The sequence below is a fragment of the Chionomys nivalis genome, chromosome 4, assembly GCF_950005125.1.
Source record: "Chionomys nivalis chromosome 4, mChiNiv1.1, whole genome shotgun sequence".
Lineage (NCBI taxonomy): Eukaryota > Metazoa > Chordata > Mammalia > Rodentia > Cricetidae > Chionomys > Chionomys nivalis.
The window spans coordinates 69,754,446-69,774,354 of record NC_080089.1 but is presented as its reverse complement, the minus strand read 5'-3'; the positions used below and the strand labels follow the sequence as shown (position 1 = coordinate 69,774,354).

The 19,909-nt window shown below is 47.5% G+C and overlaps 1 protein-coding gene across 1 annotated transcript; it reads left to right on the top strand.

The window, feature by feature from the left end:
• Positions 1-653: 653 nt before the first annotated feature.
• Positions 654-17,275, top strand: Ccnb2 (cyclin B2). The gene is made up of 9 exons (XM_057768027.1): positions 654-767; positions 2,819-2,947; positions 3,042-3,155; positions 10,986-11,156; positions 11,261-11,419; positions 14,478-14,714; positions 14,850-14,990; positions 15,708-15,818; positions 16,976-17,275. Exons 1-9 carry the CDS (start codon positions 744-746, stop codon positions 17,084-17,086), a joined length of 1,197 nt encoding a protein of 398 aa, XP_057624010.1. The 5' UTR covers positions 654-743; the 3' UTR covers positions 17,087-17,275.
• Positions 17,276-19,909: the final 2,634 nt, after the last annotated feature.

Below are 19,909 nucleotides of genomic sequence, written 5' to 3'. Positions count from 1 at the left end.
CTGTTCTTTGGTCTCTTCTCTCACTGTTCACAACTTGTGACACACGTTTTTCTTCTTGAAACCTTGTGCACATTAATTACACTGTCACTTGACAAATACGTCCGAGTCTGGCTGGTATTCACGTGTTGACACACAAATCACTTTTAGTTTGATTTGTGCCTCTGCTGGGTATCCATTGTCTTAGGAAGTCTATAATGTTGCACACGTTGGATTCTCAATCATGGTGTAGCTCTGAATGACCTGAAGACAGTGGCTCTATACCCCAAGCCAAATTCCCAAGTAGATGTTTCCGGAAGAGGAAGCAAGGTCAGAAGTAGCATTTCCAGGATATATTCACTAGAGCCCACTTCTGCCCACCCAAAACAAACTTCTAAAGACATCTGTCCGTAGGTGAGCTTTTTTTTTTTTTGTCAAAATTAGATTAGCTTTTCCAATGGGAGAAAAAATGATCTCTGGGACTAGATTTAAAAATAAAACCGTAGGCAAGGAAACAACAAAGCCTTGCCGCCTCTCTGGTTGCTATAACAAGCAAATAGGAGTCAGCCAATCAGGGTGCAGAAAGACCTCCAGGCCCAGCCAATGGGGAGCGCGCGCCGTGCGTGCGGCTGCCCAATGGAGCGCGAGCGGTGCGGTATTTGAATCGGCGACCCGGCCGTGAATAGTGAGCAGCGAGACCCTGAGACGCCCAACGGTGCCGCGGACTCTGGTGGCTGCCCCAGTCCGCACTTCCCAGCGCGGCCCTCATGGCGCTGCTCCGACGCCCGACGGTGAGTGCGCCCGGGCTGCGGTGTCCTGCCCTGCCCGGTGGCCCGGGAGGCTGCCGGCGAGGCCTTGGCAGAGCTGTCTAGAGACAAGGGCCTGGGGTCCCCATCGCTGTCACTCACTGCTCAGGGCTGCGCTGCGCTGGGGATGAGGACCGGGAGGAACCGGGAAGCCGTCCAGTACCATGTTTCTGCTTTTCACATTTTTTCACAGTTTGCTTTGTGTGAACTTCCCATTGGCATCTGCACACTGTCTTTCAGGCCACGTTCATTAAAGTGTGGGTTTGTCCTCTTAAAAACAAAACAAAACAAAACAAAAACCCACCCAAGTGGAAAAGTGCAAAACCTGGACCCCAGTATTGCAGATGGGGGGAGGGGGGACGGCACGTACAAATTCATATTTTGAGAATGAAAATATTACTAGCTTTTAGGCTGGAATTGTACCTGGTCTACTTTACCTTGTTGAAAACTAGAGGCGCCGACACAGCTGGCTGCCTTTATCCTGGCTAGTTAAAAACTGCCAATTCCTCTTCCATGTGAATTTAAACCTAGTCTTCATTACCAGGCTTTAACCTGGAAGACGTTGAACTTTTAAACACATTCTGAAATTAGCAGTGGGGTGCTGGCAAGAAAGATTCGACATCGTGGCTTAGGGAATCTAAATCCTAAAAATTGATGAATATACAGTCAGGGTTCGAGTCTTGTAGATATAACACCCACTAACAAGTAATTTTTGTCTAATTGATTCTTTCAAGTTATTTAATACTTAAACTCTTTTTGTTGGGATGAGCTAGGGTTTTGCCTGGCTTATCCTGAGAGGTCCGTTTACCTTGCCCCAGTTGGGAGGTATTTTAGAATTAGAGACCCCCTAACTCTCAGGGACATATTTCCTCATGAAATATTTATTTTTTTTTAAGACTTATTTATTAAGTATACAATGGAACAACTTTTTTTTTTTTTTTTTTTTTTTTTTTTTTTTTTTTTTTTTTGGTTTTCGAGACAGGGTTCTTCTGTGGCATTGGAGCCTGTCCTGGAACTAGCTCTTCTAGACCAGGCTGGCCTCGAACTCACAGAGATCCGCCTGCCTCTGCCTCCCAAGTGCTGGGATTAAAGGTGTGCGCCACCACCGCCCAGCCATGAAATATTTATTACTTCTACAACAGAGTAAACTTTGGGGTATGAATAACAAACCTTGTTTTGTTAACTGTCAGTAGTTTTTTCCTTTTTCATACAATTGTATCTCTCCTGTTTCACTGCAAATAACTTTAACTTGTGAGAGTCTGTGCTATAAAAAGCTATGTTTCTGTAAAAAGCCCGTCTCTGTAGGTGTCATTTCTTATTCCTTGACTGGTATTATAATGAAAGCTACTGTAGGTCTGAGACACGGGCGTTTTAAACAACCCGACCTATTATTAACTCGTGGTATCAAAGCTCTTTATCATTACGGATATACTCTGAAGGGAGGTTTCTAACTAAGTAACTACAAGGATCTTGACAAGAGACACAGGTTTATGAGAAGCAATCATTGAGGTGTGGAACTTTGACAGCTCTTAATGGCTACTTGAATATGCAAAACAGTTCGTAAGAGCAGTAGGGAGATCTTTGTTTTACAGGTAAGGTAGGTGGGGGATTTGATTTTAGAATGATACTTCAAATAGCAGTTTTAGATTTCCTAAAATGCACCTTTTCCCTTTAAAAAAGATAAACTTTTATTTATGTGCACGAATACTCTTCCATGTATATGCAGTACGCTGAAATCCAGGGCAGGGCGTCAGACCCCTGGAACTAGCGTTACAGGCTGTTGTAAGCTGCCAGTGGGTGCTGGGGTTGTCCACTGCAGGAGCCGCCAATGCTCTTAACTTCGGAGAGCCGTCATCTCCAGTCCCGCTTTCCCCTTTATAAATAGAGTGCGGTCTGATCACCTTGTCCAGAGCAGTTCTGGAGTGTCTGACATTAGGTAGGTGGGGATTGTTTTCATTTTCTCTGTTTAACTTTTTGTTTGTTTGTTTGCTTATTTATTGTCGGTTGTGGGTCTTTTGTTTCTGTTTTGTTTTAAGGTGTCCAGTGATTTGAAGATTATTGACACAGGAGTTAATCCGAAAGCTAAGAGCCATGTGACTATCCGCCGGGCAGTTTTAGAAGAAATTGGAAATAAAGTTACAACCAGAGCAACCCAAGTGGCTAAGGTAACAGGGCGAGGTGACCGTGTGGAGAGCCACACTGCACAGGGCCTGCGCTGGTTGTCTCGCCCTGCTCACTGGTTTTTGTTTTCCCTTATAGAAACCTCAGAACATCAAAATACCAGTTCAGCCCCCCAAAGTGACAAATGCCAACAAACAGCCAAAACCTACCGCTTCCGTGAAGCCGGTGCAGATGGAGACGCTGGCTCCGAAGGTAGGAGGGCCTGAACTTACCTGCATGCGTTTCCCTTCTTTAATTTTAATGTCTCAAGTATGGGTATTTTTCCTGCATGCATGTCTGTGCGCCACTTTCGACTCTGGTGACCTGAGAGGCAAAAAGAAGACATAGGATGCCCTGTAACTGGAGTTACAGGAGGTGTGAGCTGGCGTGTGGGTGCTGGGAATAAACCTGGGCCCTCTGGAAGAGCAGCCAGTGCTCTTAACCGCTGAATCATCTCTCCAGCTCCCAACTTGGTGGGTTTTATTAAAATAATGCGCAGTAGGAATGACCTTCCTTACCACTGGAAGCCCACCACTCTGAAACCTGAAACTTACATAAAAAAAGATAATCCCTTAATTGTACTTTGATTGATGGGGGTCTCTGTAACTGAGTAGCTCAGCTAGACTCAGAATGCTAAGGGAATGGTGGCTTACCCATCTCCCATAAGATCAAATGTATGCACGCTCTCATATATAATTGCTATGAGAGAGACTTTGTTCAAGTGACAAGCTATGGCAATAAGCATTTCATTGTATTTGTCTCTGAGTGTGTGTTGTATGATTTCACTTCAAAGCGAAACTTCAAACATTCTTGAGAAATCCCTATATTGAACACTTACTGTACACATCCAGTTGTGTTAAGGTTCCAGTGATGTCTTGTATCAGGAGGCATATCTAGGAGGGACCTATGTTCCCTGAAACAAGGTTAGCAATCTTAGGGGGTGTCATTAATGACTTGAGGCATCACAGTGTCGGGTGGCTGGGAAGGCCGCAGTCTCTGGACGACAGCTCAAGAAGGGCACAGATTCTAAGGGACTCTGTGGCCCAGGGCTACTTGGTTCTCAGAGGGGTGTGTATGTCAGGAAATAATCTTAGATGTTGCTCCTTAAGCGGTATGGCCTTTTTTTTTTTTTTTTGTTTTTGAGAAAGGATCTCACTATATAGCCCCAGTTGGATTAGAGCTCATAGATCTGCCTGCCTCTGCCTCTTAGGTCCTGGAATTAAAGGCATGTACCATCATGTTAGGCCTGACAATTTTTTTTTCCTCTCTCTTTTTCCTCCTTACAGGGTCTCTCAGGAGGCTAGGAGCTCACCCAGTAGGCTATGCTGATTGGTCAGTGAGCCCGCTAAGACTCCCTAGCACATGCCACCACCACTGTTAGCTTTTTTTTTTTGTTGTTTTTGTTTTTTTTTGTTTTTCAAGACAGGGTTTCTCTGTAGCTTTGGTGCCTGTCCCGGAACTAGCTGTAGACCAGGCTGGCCTCGAACTCCCAGAGATCCGCCTGCCTCTGCCTCCCCAGTGCTGGGATTAAAGGCGTGTGCCACCACCACCCAGCGACTGTTAGCTTTTATACTGATTTGGATTCTGGGGATCAAATGTGGATAAGTACTTTACCACCTGAGCCATCTCCCCAGCTTCAGTGGTGATTCTGAGAAAACTCAACAGAAGAAAGAGCCTGTTGGGGTTTGGATGAGAGTAACCCTACAGGCTCATGTATTTGAATACCTGGTTCCCAGCTGGTGGAACTGTTGGGGTTTGGATGAGAGTAACCCCTACAGGCTCATGTATTTGAACACCTGGTTCCCAGCTGGTGGAACTGTTGGGGTTTGGATGAGAGTAACCCCTACAGGCTCATGTATTTGAACACCTGGTTCCCAGCTGGTGGAACTGTTTGGGAAGGATTAGGAGGTGTGGCCTTGTTGAAGGAGGTGTGTAGTTAGGGGTTCACACCGTTCAGGTCATTTAGCTCTCTCTGTCTTTTGTTTGTGGACTAAGATGCTGCTACTCTAGTGCCATGCTTGCCTTCCTGTTGCTGTGCTCCTTGTCACGATGGTCATAGACTTTAGCGCTCTGCAACTGTGAGACCCAAATTAAGTGTTGTTTTTCTATAAGTTGCCTTGGCCATGCTGTCTTATCACAGCAATAGCAAAGTAACTGAGACAGCACCGTTTTAGTGATTAAGGGCAGCAACAGCATCACAGCACAAAGATACAATAGGCTGGGCTGGAGAGATGATCAGAGGTTAAGAGCACTGGCTGCTCTTCCAAGGATCCTGAGTTTAATTTCCAGCAACCACATGGTGGCTCATAGCCATCTATAATGAGATCTGATGCCCTCTTCAGGCCTATAGGTATATATTCAAGCAGAATACCGCGTACAAATAAATAACCCCTCCACCCCCGGTTTCTCTGTAGTTTTGGAGCCTGTCCTGGAAGTAGCTCTTGTAGACCAGGCTAGCCTCAAACTCACAACAATCCGCCTGACTCTGCCTCCCGAGTGCTAGTATTAAAGGCTTGCGGCACCACCGCCCCCTTAAATAAATAAGTCTTAAAAAAATGCAGTAGGCTTATATAGAATCATACATAATCCTTTAGTCAAGGGGTCTGCAGGTCTACGCTATGTCAGAGGCTTGTCTGGGGAATAGGAGATAAGGTTGGGAAGAAAGTTGCAGATTGATTTGTAGGCCTTAGGGTCTGGATTTTATCTCTCTACAGTGTGTGTGTGTCTTTCGATGCAAGATCTCATGCCCTCAAACTGAACCACATTTCTAGGCATCCCCTTACTTTTTAAAAGTGTTGCATTTAGTGTGTATGTGTGAATGTGTGTGCATTTGGAGGTCAGAGGGCAACTTTCCAGGGTGGCTTTTCTTCCTCCATGTGAGTCGCTTAGGGTGGCAGCAAGTGCCTTTACCCACCGAACCATCTCACAGGAGCCATCTTTCCTCCTCCTCCATCCCTTCTCTTTCAGGGTCTTTCACTGTAGCTCAGGCTGATCTCAAACTCAGAGTAGTCTCCCTGCCTCTGCCTCCAAGTGCTGGAATTATAGGCATATGTCAGCATATGTCAATCCCATGCCTGGCCAATGAATATTTATTTGATAAGAATAATCTCTTTTTTTGTTTTTTTTGAGACAGGGTTTCTCTGTAGCTTTGGAGCCTGACCTGGAATCATTTGGTAGACTAGGCTGGCCTCGAACTCATGGAGATTCACCTGTGTCTGCCTCCCAAGTGCTGGGATTAAAGGCGTGTGCTACCACTGCCCAGTGAACAGAAATAATCTTAACTGGGAGATCCATTCAACATATTTAATGAGATCCTATACAATCATAAATATGAATTAGTACAGCATTTAAAGATGTAAAAATGTTAGGAACGTTAACTGACAAAATCAGATTATAACACTATGTAATGTGCAAAATCAGATTTGCTCTTTTTCTTGGGGGTGTTTCAAAACAGGGTTTCTCTGTGTAGTGCCGGCTAGCCTGGAACTCAGATCTGCCTGCCTCTGCCTCCCAAGTGCTAGGATTAAAGGTGTGTGCCTCCCCCAGCTCAGATTTGCTCTTAAAAGCATGCATTTATGTAAAATTTTAATCAACGTTGTATTTTTGAATATTGGCTTTAAGAATTTCAGGATTCGGGGCAAGGGATGTAGCTCAGTTGGTGGAATGTTTGCCCAGCATACATGAAGCCCTAGGTTCAGTGCCCACCAGTGCTTAAACTAGTCCATGGTGGTACCCATCTGTAATCCTAGCAGGAGGATCAAAGTTCAAAGCCATCCTTGGATACTTATGGAGTTCAAGGCCAGCCCAGGATAAATAATTCAGGCTTTCACAGAAAACTGAAGCAAAGAAGAAAGGCATCTATTTATCAATCAAGATGGCAGTAGCTCAGCTGTAGAAGCTGTGCTTAGCATGTAGAGCCCTCAACATTTAAAAAAAAAAAAACAGTGTTTATAAAAGAAGAAAGAAAAAGTTGTTTCTTCCTGTGACCTTCAATGCTCCCCTCACTCTGGTTTCCTTTTTTCCATGGCTTGAGGCCCCTGTTTCAGACAAAAAAGGGGCTAAGAGCTCAGTCCATGTAAAATCCCTTCCAGCTTCTCGGGACTAGAGAGATGACTCCACGTGTACTCTTACACAGGACTGGAGGACTTTGTTCCCAGCTGGGTGGCTCACATAACTTAGCTCACATAACTTAGCTTCTGGGGATTCAACCAGTTCAGCCTCTTCTGGCTGCTGTGGGCATTTCTGTGCAGACCTGCTTCCCCTCACACACACACACACACACACACACACACACACACGCAAGTATAAACGGTCTTTAAAATACCACTGGTTAGAGGACATTTTGGGTGTTGTGACTTAGGATTATCATCAAGGAGCAGTTAGTTACTGCCACTCAGACACACTGACTTCAGATTCACAGGAGCGAAGGAAGCATGGAGCCCAGTGTCTGCAGGAGAGCCTCGCCTCTGGCAGGAGAGCCCTCTTCGAGCCTGGCCCTGGCTGTTACCTGCCCTTTTGCTACCACTTTACGGACCGTCTCTGGAGTTGTCCACACACCAGTGGAGCGTAGGGGTTCTAGTAACTTCTCTAGAAAGCTGTTGATCTCTGTGTCCATGAAAGCAGATGTTCCCAGAATCCCAGGTTATAAACCTGGAGGTGGGGGCGTCTTGCTGTGTGCATGAGGCGGCTGCTTCTCAGATGGCTGAGACTTAGGCGTTTACAGCAGTTCTCACACAGCATTTGGTGTGCGTGGGGGCAACCAGGAGGGAGGCGACCAGTGTTTTTTTCTGAGCTGGAAGGCCTTGGTAAACACTCACTAGTTTGGAGGAAGAAGGGTATTTGCTGCAAATTTGGGCAAGCATGGGCAAGCATGGGTATGGCAATCAAGATTCCTAAGGCCCAGACAGACCAGGCAGCTAAGGATCTTGGGAAGTGTTCTCCGTCCACAGCATTACAGAAACAGTGTGGTGGCAGGCGCCCAGCTCTGAGGGCATGGCTGGGGGGTGGGGGGCAGTTCAAGGTCAGCCTGGGCCACGGGAGACCTCTCAAAAGAAAGAATGAGAAAGAAAATAAACAAACAAAACCTGTAAGTGAATGGAAAATAAACACGGTGCTCTCGGCCTTTTAAATAAAAGGAGTAACACGAAACAACTCTAAACCTGGGCAGTAGACGGACAGGACACAGTTAAGCCTCTTTGCTGCCTCCTGAGGCCCGGGCTGTGTTCCTGTGACAGTCATGGTAACAGGTTCTGCTCCACCACTGCCCTGCTCTGAGGGAATGCTTGTTGGAGCAGTTCCTCATGGAGCCCCTCCCTGCTGCATTTCTCTATCGCCCAGCCTGGAGGTGTGGCCCGGAGCCTCAGCACTGAGGCAGGGCGGTAGGACTGTAAGGACCCGCTGCTTCTCACAGCAAGACCCTGTGTCAGCAAACAGGGAACAAGGCAGCAGCATAGGAGCCACTATCAACACCTGAGCGCTCCCTGTGCTCACCCCTGTGACAGCCCCCACCCAGCCCTCCATCCTTCCAAATAAGGGGCTCTTGACTGAAGTCAGATGGCAGGCACATCCTCAGCTTCTGACTGGCCTTTTCAGTTGTCCATGGCAACCAATAGGCTTCTTTGTTAATCTAGTTTGAAGGTTTTAACTTGCATATTACTTCCGCCATTTAAAAATTGCTCTTAATAATTCATTTTTAAGGACAAATTTTGAGTTGCTGACCCAAACTAATGATGTTTAAATTTCATGTTTATATTTATTTTTTTTTAACTGATGCATAAAATGGCACTTATTCCTGCATAATCATGTGACCCTTTGAAATACACACACCAGGCAAATGAAGGTTAAACATTTATCTCCTCCACCATTCTTACTGACAAGACCTTCAGAGCTCTTCCCAGTAGCTTTGGAGGGATGGGCAGCGTGCCGTGAGATTGCTCTGAAGGAAAGACAGAGGGACAGCCACTCAGTAACACCATAGGCTGTATTCAGGACGGACCTATAGCGGGCTCTCTGCTTTAAGAGTTGGAGCCCTAGCCGTTCACAGGCTGGGGTAGTTGTAGGGCAGAAAGGGGACTAGAAGTCTTGCCTCTTTCGCCTGCAGCTGGCCATCATTAAGGGTAGCTGTTGGATCAGTGGGGAGGGCAAGAAACTAGAAAAATAAGTTGCTTTAGCTCTGGAGCCAGAGTACTTTAGTTTCAGGACTTGACAGTGTTCAACTAAAATGAAGAAGCTTTAGTAGGGGGTGGTGGTGCATGCCTTTAATCTTAGCGTCTAGGAAGCAGAGGCAGGTGAATCTCTGAGTGTGAGACCAGCCTGATCTACAAACTGAGTTCCAGGACAGCCAGAGCTGTTACACAGATAAATCCTATCTCAAAAAAAAAAAAAAAAAAAAAAAAACAGAACAAAAAACGAGAGAGAGGGGGAAGCTTTTCAGTATGGGGTGGCCTTGGCTAACAGCATGACCGCTCTCTATTGTTGCCCTGCTGTGTAGTAGCGTACCTCTGCACTCCCGTGACTTAGAACCCACTGACCACTGCTCCTGGCTCCACCCCTCCGTACTCCCAGGTCACGCAGGCGAGGTGACGCAGTTGTCTTATTAACTACTATCTCTACAGATTTGAGACAGGCTCCCACTATGTAGCCCAGGCTGGCTTAAGTGCAGATCCTCTTAGTGCCTCACGCACTGTACAGAGGATGGCACGGTGGGCCTGCAGCATTTAGTGACGTGTCTGAACAGTGATGGAGTCCTTGAAAGGGTCATGCTTACCCAGGAATCTGGATCTCATTCGTTCCGAATCTCTGAGGTTTATAAATTCTGAGTAAGTGGCAGGCATACCTGTTTAGCCTTTGTTGGTCTGGACCTTCATGTTTTGAACTGCCTCTTCCCTAACCCTCCACCTCCTGTTTCCTACTCTAAGACTAGAAATTATTAATCTTCAACTTAGTTAAAATTACCTATGTGGTTTTGTTTTAACGTTTTGTTATTTTTTGTTGTTGTTGTTTTTTTCGAGACAGGGTTTCTCTATGGTTTTGGAGCCTGTCCTGGAACTAGCTTTTGTAGACCAGGCTGGTCTCAAACTCACAGAAATCTGCCTGCCTCTGCCTCCCAAGTGCTGGGGTTAAAGGCGTGCGCCACCACTGCCCGGCTCGTTTTGTTATTTTTGAATCATTTTTCTCACTCTAGCGCTGTTAACCTGGAACTTTCTAGCTCAGGCTGGATTCCATTTCATGGCTATCCTCCTGCCTTACCCTCCCTAGTGCTCAGACTACAGGCCTGAGCACACATTCTGCTGGCTTACATGAGCTGTGCTCTAGGTTTGCATTTTGTTCCTGTAATATGTATTCTTTATGGTCTAGAAGTAAGTCCTGTTCGGCACTTTGAGAGGGGCCACTTATTCTTTTCAAACAATAGTTTATACTTCATTATGAAATATTTGAGACGGGTGGTGATGGGACACGCCTTTAATCCCAGAACTTAGGAAGAAGAGGAAGGTGGATGTCTGTGAGTTTGAGGCCAGCAGGGTCTACAGAGCAAGTTCCAGGACTGCCAGGGCTACACAGAGAAGTTTCTCTTAAAAAACCAAAAGGAGAAAGAAAACAAAAAGAAAATATTTGTTTGAACTGCATAACTTTTTAATTTGTGTGAATTTACAAATAACCCCCCTGTCAGCATAAGTACATAAAATGCAGGCTGCATCCCTGCTAAACCTATGTCGTCTCTTGCTTATTCAGACTGGAATAAGCCCTTCTGCCTTCTGCTTGCCAGGGTCTAAACCTAGAAGGAGTAGTGGAAGAGCAGAAACATGATTGCAGGGGAGGTTGCTGCCGGGGAGCCATCAGCTCCGGTGTTTTCTGACCTCTGTGGTCTCACATTCGTTACTGAGCACCCACTGTGTGAGGGCTCCTGTGTGAACAAAGTAGTTAACTAGATACACAGAAGCTCGCGGGAGACAGAAAACAAGCCGCCTCTGTGTCAACAGTGTGCGGGATGCAGGGGTAGGCGCTCCAGCAGCACAGTAACTCCAGTCTTCCCTACCGGAGTAGGATCCTTTGCCTGCCCCTGAGGATGTCTCCATGAAGGAAGAGAACCTCTGCCAAGCTTTCTCTGATGCTCTGCTCTGCAAGATTGAAGATATAGATAACGAGGACTGGGAGAACCCTCAGCTCTGCAGTGACTACGTGAAGGACATCTACCAGTATCTCAGGCAGCTTGAGGTGGGCAGGCCTTTATGTCTGGGTTGCACTAGCGGTGTGGACTTTAGCAGGGATGTGGGGAGGAAATGACATCAGCTTGTTGAACTTTTGAATTGCCCCAATAGGTTTTGCAGTCCATCAACCCGCACTTCTTAGATGGAAGAGATATAAACGGACGTATGCGTGCCATCCTGGTGGACTGGTTGGTCCAAGTTCATTCCAAGTTTAGGCTTCTACAGGAAACTCTGTACATGTGCATTGCTATCATGGACCGGTTCCTACAGGTGAGTGCAGCTGGGGGTGTGGTGCTGGCTGCCCTGGGAAGTGGAAAGCTGAGCTGGGGCTCCCAGGAAGGAAAAGACTGGCAGCCTAGCGGAAATGCCAGAGAGTTTCACAGAGAGTTTCAGTCGCTATAATTGGGAAGCAGGCCAAAGGTGTGAGGCCTTTAATGCTGCTGACCAGCTCTGGGCAATCCTGTTCGCTCCAGGACACACATTCACAGTATCCTTTCCTGAATCTATTTTTGATTTGATTTGCACATAGATAATGGAGGTATCTTGAGGGATGGACCTCAGGTCTAATCTTGAGGTCACTGTGCGAGGTCTTGCATGCATACCTTGTATTGCAAGCCTAAAGGTAGTTTTATCTACTCATTTCAGAATGTTTATGTTTTGACTACAGCTTGTCACGTAAGGACAGGTATTTTGGGCTAAGGAGTTTTGGTTTATGGGTTCTGCATAGCTGTGGTCGTTTATTAGGGAAATAAACCATCACGTGGCACAGAAGTGAGCTGAAGCCTCTGCTGGTGCCCACACCATTTTCACTGTCTGATGCTCTCAGTGTCCATGCTCCCTCATCTCAGAGCTGAGGGAGAGAATCTTGGTTTCTTTGTGTAATTGCCCTAGCTGTCCTTGAACTCACAAAGATCCACCTGTCTCTGCCTCCCAAGCACTGTGATTAAAGGTGTGTGCCACCACCACCCAACTAAGAATCTTGATTTCTAACTAGCTGTGGTAATGAATCACCATAGAAATGCAAAAAGAGGGCTGGAGAGATGGCTCAGAGGTTAAGAGTACTGTCTGTTCTTCCAGAGGTCCTGAGTTCAATTCCCAGCATCCACATGGTATCTCACAAACATACAGAATGAGATCTGGTCCCCTCTCTGTCATACAGGCATACATGCAGGCAGAACACTAGATAGATAATAAACAAATAAATCTTTGAAGAAAACAAATGCAAAAAGAGGTCAAATCCTTCCCAAAACAAAAAGCAGGGATCTCAGTAGAACAGACTGAGAACCCAGAGCATAGAGGGAGGGATGTAGAGAGTGGCTGAGACCCTCAGCCACCTTTGAAATATTCATCAGCGGTAATGCACAAGATACTGAGTGCCTAGCAGAGGTAGCAGAGGTTATCAGATGTCTGTTTTACTTGCGGGCTGCTGCTGCTGCTGGAGCCCCACAGCTTTGAGCCTGCTAGGCAAAGCAGCCACTCTATCTAGCATCCCAGGGCTGGGGGTGGAGCTCAGTGGTAAAAAGCCAGGGCGTTATTCATCGCAGCACCCTTGGAGACAAAGACTGACTTAAAAGTCAATACTTATAGTAAATGGTAGGCCAAGTATACAGATTCTGCTCTAACGATATGGTGATAATTATCACTTAAAATAATGACTGTGAAGCCGGGCGGTGGTGGCGCACGCCTTTAATCCCAGCACTCGGGAGGCAGAGGCAGGTGGATCTCTGTGAGTTCGAGACCAGCCTGGTCTACAAGAGCTAGTTCCAGGACAGGCTCCAAAACCACAGAGAAACCCTGTCTTGAAAAACCGAAAAAAAAAAAAAAATAATAATGACTGTGAGATACTTTCAAATCCTAACTAATAGATTGAGTGGTTCTCAGTATACTCACTGGGCAGGAAAATACAGTATTATCTTGTGTGTAGACTTCCAGTAATGAAAGCAGAAGCAAGAAAAGCAAAGTCCCAGTTAAAAAAACTAAAGGGGCTGGAAAGATGACCCAGTGGTTAAGAGCACTGGCTGCCCTCCTAGAAGACCTGGGTTCAATTCCCAGCATGCATCTGGCAGCGCATAACTGTCTGGAGCTCTAGTCAGTTCCAGGGGATCTGAGACTGTCACACAGACATACATGTAGGAAAAACACCAACACACATAAAGTAAATAATTTTTAAAAACAAACTAAACCCACACTTTTACTTGTGTATGTTTGGGGTGTGGGTATGCCATAGGATGAAGGTAGGAAAGACAACTCGGGGGCTGGTTCTCACCTCTGTGCCATATGGGTTCCAGGGATCGAACTCAGGTCATCAAGCTTAGCAGCAGCAGGTGCCTTTACCCACTGGGGTGTCTCCATTCCCCTCTTGTTTTAAGAAATTTACATTTACTGGGGCTCAGAGCACTGGCTGCTCTTCCAGAGGTCCTGAGTTTAATTCCCAGCAACCACATGGTGGCTCACAACCATCTGTGATGAGATCTGGCGCCCTCTTCTGATGTGCAGGAAGAACACTGTACACGTAATAATAAATCTTTTTTTTTTAAAAAAAAAAAAAAAAAAGAAGAATTCCATGTACTTAGTGTGGCAGCCCCTGTGGAGGTGAGAGACGGCTCTGAGAGCTGGTTCTCTCCTTCCACCTTGTGGATGCCGGGGCTCAGGCTCGGATCCAGGTGTGGTAGTCGTCAAGCCTTTGCCGCTGAGCCATCTCGCCAGTCTGTTTTAGGAAGTTTAAAGCACACACTTTAGTTCACTGAGGTTTTTTCCCCCAACTCTGAAGCATCGGAGAGAGATTTTTGTATGCGTGTGGCAATTTGTTTGAACAAGAGGCTTTTCAAGGTGGTTAGTAGGTGTACTTTTTTTTTTTTTTGGTTTTTTGAGACAGGGTTTCTCTGTAGCTTTGGAGCCTGTCCTGGAACTAGCTCTTGTAGACCAGGCTGGCCTCGAACTCCCAGAGATCCGCCTGCCTCTGCCTCCCGAGTGCTGGGATTAAAGGCGTGCGCCACCACCTCCCGGCTAGGTGTACTTTTGAGTAGGGAATATTTCAGTCTGCCATTCAGTTCTCACTTTTTTCTGTGACTTGCAGAGCACACCAAGTACCAAGTCAAGGTCGTGCAGACATTTGGGACCACCCAAATCTCTGGTGTCAGGTCCTCTGGGAGGACCCAGTGAGATGGTGTGTTGGAATCTTACTGCTATGCCCCGCTCAGTGATTGCTCTTACCGCCACGGTTCAGGTCTCCTGTGTCCTGCAAGAACTTGGTTCTGTCACCCCATCCGCCCAGAGCCCTGGTGGAATCTGATCAGTGGTGACTCCGGATGTGTTTGTTTTCAATCAGGCTCAGCCCGTCTGCCGGAAGAAGCTGCAGCTGGTTGGGATCACAGCTCTGCTCTTGGCTTCCAAATATGAGGAGATGTTTTCCCCCAATATCGAAGACTTTGTTTATATCACAGACAATGCTTACACCAGTTCCCAAATCCGAGAAATGGAGACTCTGATTTTGAAAGAGCTGAAATTCGAGTTAGGCCGGCCTTTGCCACTCCACTTCTTAAGGCGAGCCTCCAAAGCCGGGGAGGTGAGTGCCACTGTGTCCGGGAAGGTTGGCTTGTGCTCAGTCTCCCCAGCATATCTGAGAGAAGGCTCCCGTAGACAGCTTCTGGTGGGAGGTGAGTGGCCCAATGCAGGTGCTCAGTGTGCTGCTGTCTCCTAGGTGGACGTGGAACAGCACACGCTAGCCAAGTACCTGATGGAGCTGACCCTCATCGACTATGACATGGTGCATTACCACCCTTCTCAGGTCGCAGCTGCCGCCTCCTGCCTGGCTCAGAAGGTGCTGGGCCAGGGAAGATGGGTGAGTTTAAGAGAGAAGAAGAAGGCTGCATTTGGAGCCCGTGTGCTGTGAACTCGGGGCCCTGGGTCTGCGAGGCATGTACTTTATTGGCACAGTCACTTCTCAAGTCCGAATTTCACTGTGCCGCGGCCAGGCCCACAAGCTTCGACTAGCACTGCTGACCCGGCTGGGAGGCGAGTGCCACTCTGGGGAGAGGGCGGTACTCTCTTGTGTATGTGTTTCACTCTGCCTTTGCCCAGCAAGGGGTGGAAGGATGCTTGTTGCTTGGAGCGCCCTCCAGACCTGTGCGACTGCTCTCAAACATGTCATGAGCACTTGGTCTGTTAGAGCTGAGCGCCTTTTACCGTCCTAAGCGAGCCTTGTCTCAGGGACGGAGCCATGCTCTGTGGCTTGGTGCTGGTGAAGTGGTTGGGCTGGACTGGGTTTTACAAGGTAAAAATTTCCCGTTTTTTTTTTTTTTAATTTTAAATTTATTTTAGTCATATTTTGGGATGGACCCCAAGCCCTCACACATGCTGTCACAGCTGTATCTCCAGCTGTTATCACTTTGATACAGGTTGCACTATGGTGTCCTGTCAGCCCTAAACAGTCGCTGGGATACAGGCCTGCACCACCAGCCCAGCTCCCTCGCAGCTCTCACACAGGAGACATGGCGCGTGTTCTCCTACAGGGAAGGAAGCATTTGGGGGCTCTTCATGGCTTCCGCTTGTGTTTCAGAATTTGAAGCAGCAGTATTACACAGGATACATGGAGAGTGAGGTGCTGGAAGTCATGCAGCACATGGCCAAGAACGTGGTGAAAGTCAATGAAAACCTCACCAAATTCATCGTAAGTGCTGGCATCCTGAACTCGGGAAGCGTTCGATTCTGGGCTGTGTGTGGAAGTGTGTTACAAGCGAGCGTGATGCTCTTATAGCATAGGCTCCAAGAATGGAATGTACTGATTGGTTAACCTTGGCTAGCTAAGTAAGCTTGGTGCCTGGTCAGCCAGCCCCTGCGTTCCCACACTTGCAGCTGCATCCTGAGCAGGCACACAGCAAGCAGGGAAGACTGTTTGTCATGGGGCTGGGAAGAGAGGGCCCCCTCTAGTGGCCTCCCGTTCAGCTCATTGTTATTCAGGCCTTTTGAAAAGGCTCCTAGTGAGTGAATATGGAGAAGGGAGAGGGACCTATGCCGGGAAAACATGGGGTGGAGGGGGGGTGCTGTGCCTGTGGGACACAATATCAGCATACCCCAAGAGACCAGTGACAGAACAAAGCATTTGTGCCCTTACTGCATGATCTTGCTGGCACGCAGTTCTGGTTTGACTGTGAGCTGGAGGCATAGTGACTTGGATTTGTGAAGTTCTAGTAGCCATACACTCTTAACTTTTTAAGACAGAGTGTCTCTGTATCCCTGGCTGTCTTGGAACTCACTTTGTAGACCAGGCTGGCCTCAAACTCACAGAGATCTGCCTGCCTCTGCCTTCCGAGTGCTGGGATTAAAGGCATGCGCTACCACCGCCTGGCTTAGTTCCATTTTTAAAAAGCATGCGTATGAGTGTTTTGTCTGCATATCACATACATACCAGGTGCCTGTAGAGGCCAGAAGAGTGGGTCTAATCTCCTACGGGTGGGGTTATAGATGGTTGTGGGCACTGGGAATTGAACTGGGGTCCTCCTGAAGACCATAGAACCACCTCTCCAGCTCCCTTTTTCCAGTTTGTGCTGTCAGTCCCAATATCACTTACAATGACAGAGTGCCCTCACCAGTCAGATAGCTCCCAAGAGGGCCTCTTCCTTGGATCTTGAAACTATTTCACTGCTGTGCGGCTAGCAGGGCTGGAGGAGCCGCTTGGTGCAGGTATTATGAGGGAAGGGCCCGGGGATCGGGCATCATCAGCTGTCTGAGATGCTGGAGGTGGCGACCATAGGCCGCACAGCTGTAGGTTCGACCAGGTATGCTGGGCGGTCCTGAAACCTTCTTAACCACAACTGCCTTCTGCAGGCTGTCAAGAACAAGTATGCCAGCAGCAGGCTCCTGAAGATCAGCACGATCCCCCAGCTGAACTCCAAAACCATCAAAGACCTTGCCTTCCCTCTGTTGGGCAGGCTCTAGGCAGCCGGGCCTCCGCCGTGCATCTCTGATTTTGTACATACTCAAGTTTACTTCACAAAACATCTCAGACTCATTTTTTATGTATTGAGGAAAAATAAAGCTATCGATTTTCATAAGGTATCCTGTGTATATTTGTATACTCTATACTGAAGAAATGTAAAAGGTTTACCCTAACTGTGCTTTGTATTGAGGAAGAATAAAGCTATCGATTTCCTTAAGGTATCCTGTGTATATCTGTATACTCTACACTGAATGGTTCTAAGCAGCAGATAGAACTTTATCCCCAGACGAATCTTAGCTGTTGGTCTGTGCATTGGGAATGGGGATTGACAAGTGTTCCTTTTAGATTCTTTAAACTTTATAAGGTCATGGGTGATTGGCAGTGAGCACCCAGATCAATCGGAGTTTCTGCTTTTACCAAACCCAAGACAGTCGCTGGCTAGACTTGGGGTGAGCAATGGTTTGGACAACCGTATCCACAATCTACTGCTTGGTGCCTGTAAATGGAGGGGCAGCCGCAAGACACTTAGTACCTTGTTTTCCTTTAGGCTCTGCTAACAAGACTCTAAAAGGTCAATTCTTGCAAGTAAATGTCCCAGGAGATATTGGGGCCATGCCTCCTGACAGAAAAGCGTTTGAGCATCTGATGAGCTAACTGCCATTGTCTGAGAAGGCAGCTGAGTAGTGATGTCAGAGGAACCTTGGAGCATGAAATCTTGGTCTGGGTGCTCTCCACTCTCATTCTCTATTCTGCCTGAATGTGCGTATTCAGCCTGTCAACCGGGAGCAGCTAGTTCTGTCTAGTCTACCTGAATGTGCATATTCAGCCTGTCAACAGGGAGCAGCTAGTTCTGTCTAGTCTACCTGAATGTGCATATTCAGCCTGTCAACAGGGAGCAGCTAGTAGTGTCTAGTCTGTTCCAGGGGGAGTCTGGAACCAAGTAGCAGGATTTCCACAGCTGCCCACTGCTCAGTCCCCTGCCATCTCCCATTTCCTCCTTTAGTCTTCCTTAGGTCCGTGTTGCCATCTTGTCCCTGGCCATAGGGACTCAGGACCAGGTCCCCTATGGCTCCATTTGTTGATGCTGCCAGCCCTTAAAACACTTGGCTTGCTCTAAGAACCACTTGTGCCCCAGCCACACAGCTCCATGAGACACCAGAAGCCCCATTCACGGAGCTCACCATAATGTGATGGCCACTGCTCTGCTATGTCCTCGCATAATCTCAGAACCTGAGGTTAAAGCATTGCCAGTGATTAGGAATTCACCACAGTTCACAGAGCTGGAGATAGCCACGTTGGGAAAGACGAGCCCCTAGGGAGAGCCTGGAGCTCAGGCACATCATGAATAGCTTCTGAGAAGTTCAGAATTGAGGTTCGGCTCCTCCTGGGATCTGTCCACCGTCAGAAATTATCTTAGTGTCAGTTATTTGTAGAAATTCCACACAGCAATTCCTTTTTTGTTTGCCTTTCTGAGACAGGGTTTCTCAGTAGCTGTGTGAATCCTGGAACTCACTTTGTAAACCAGGCTGACCTTGAACTCACGGAGATCCACCTCCCTTTGCCTCCCAAGTGCTTGGATTAAAGGTGTGCGCTAACCCCAACACCGCTCCTGCTCCAAAAAGCAATTCTAATTACTAGCCACAACTGGCAAGCAGGGTTGGCCCTTACTCATGTTTGCCTCTTGTGGCCATCACATACCTATCTGGTCCCCCGATGAGCGGGCCTTTGGGAAAGGTTCACAGTGAGTCTAGTGTCCATCCAACTGAACAGGTTATCCACGGGTCAGGCATGGGTCCTTTGGGGCTAGCCAGCAAGGTTTCAGACACTTGCTGGGCCTGTATTCAGCCAAGGCTACTTGCTTTTCGTTTTTCAGCAGGAACTGGCTATTCATAGCCACCTTCTTTCACAATCCACTATACAGCCATGAGGTCAGGGTTTCGAGGTTGTGCAAGTAGCACCCATAACAAAGCAGTTATGGGGGGCGGGGGGCGATCCTCAACTGGAAGAGGTCTGGAATCATCCCTGGTGTCGGGGATCTATTTCCTCACAGAGGAAAAAACTGTCATAGTCCCTCAAATATAATACCTCCACGGACACTGGTTCACTAGGTTGATAGCATCCTCTGGCCTTAGGAGATGCCCTTGGTCATGGGGACCAAGCGAGGGGCAGACCAAGGGGGCAGTATCTGAGGTGGAGAAACAGTATCAGGAGCTACGAAACGTAGATGTTACACATTTCCTAACTGTGGGAAGCCAGAGCCAAGCAGTGGTGGCGCACATCGTTAATCCCAACACATGGGAAGCATAGGCGGGTGATTCTCTGAGTCCGAGACCAGCCAGGTCTACAGAGCAAGTTCCAGGACAGTCAGGACCCTTTTAACCAGCCAGGGAGAGCCATCAGAGAAACCCTGTCTCAACCCTTCCTGCCCTTCCAAAAACTATAGGAAACCAGAACCTAGAATGAGAATCACCCCCGGTACCAGGACATACAGACCGACTTCAGAGCCCCAGTGATTAACCAATTCCTGTTCTCTTGAGTAACTTAACATCTAACACGCGCTCTGTTGCCTCTGGGGACTGCTCTGAAAGTGCTTCCTGTTGATAACACTTAATTGTGACACACTTAGGAAGCATGTGACTTGCAGCAGCCTCTCAAGCTTCACCCAGCAAGGAACTAGTCCATCTAACTCAGCACACGCCAGGTTCGCCTCACGGCTGTGGAGACTTTGTACCTTGTTGGTTTACTCACTAAGTAGTTACATACCCTCGTAGGGACCACTTTTTATCCTCCAGTTCAGGTCAGGCCCATGTGCTAAAAATGCT

Excerpts from the sequence above, each read along its gene's own strand:
- Ccnb2 (XM_057768027.1), top strand. The coding sequence starts at position 744 with ATGGCGCTGCTCCGACGCCCGACG. Across the intron at positions 14,991-15,707 it reads TGCTGGGCCAGGGAAGATGG|AATTTGAAGCAGCAGTATTA; the intron begins GTGAGTTTAAGA and ends CTTGTGTTTCAG. Across the intron at positions 15,819-16,975 it reads AAAACCTCACCAAATTCATC|GCTGTCAAGAACAAGTATGC; the intron begins GTAAGTGCTGGC and ends TGCCTTCTGCAG.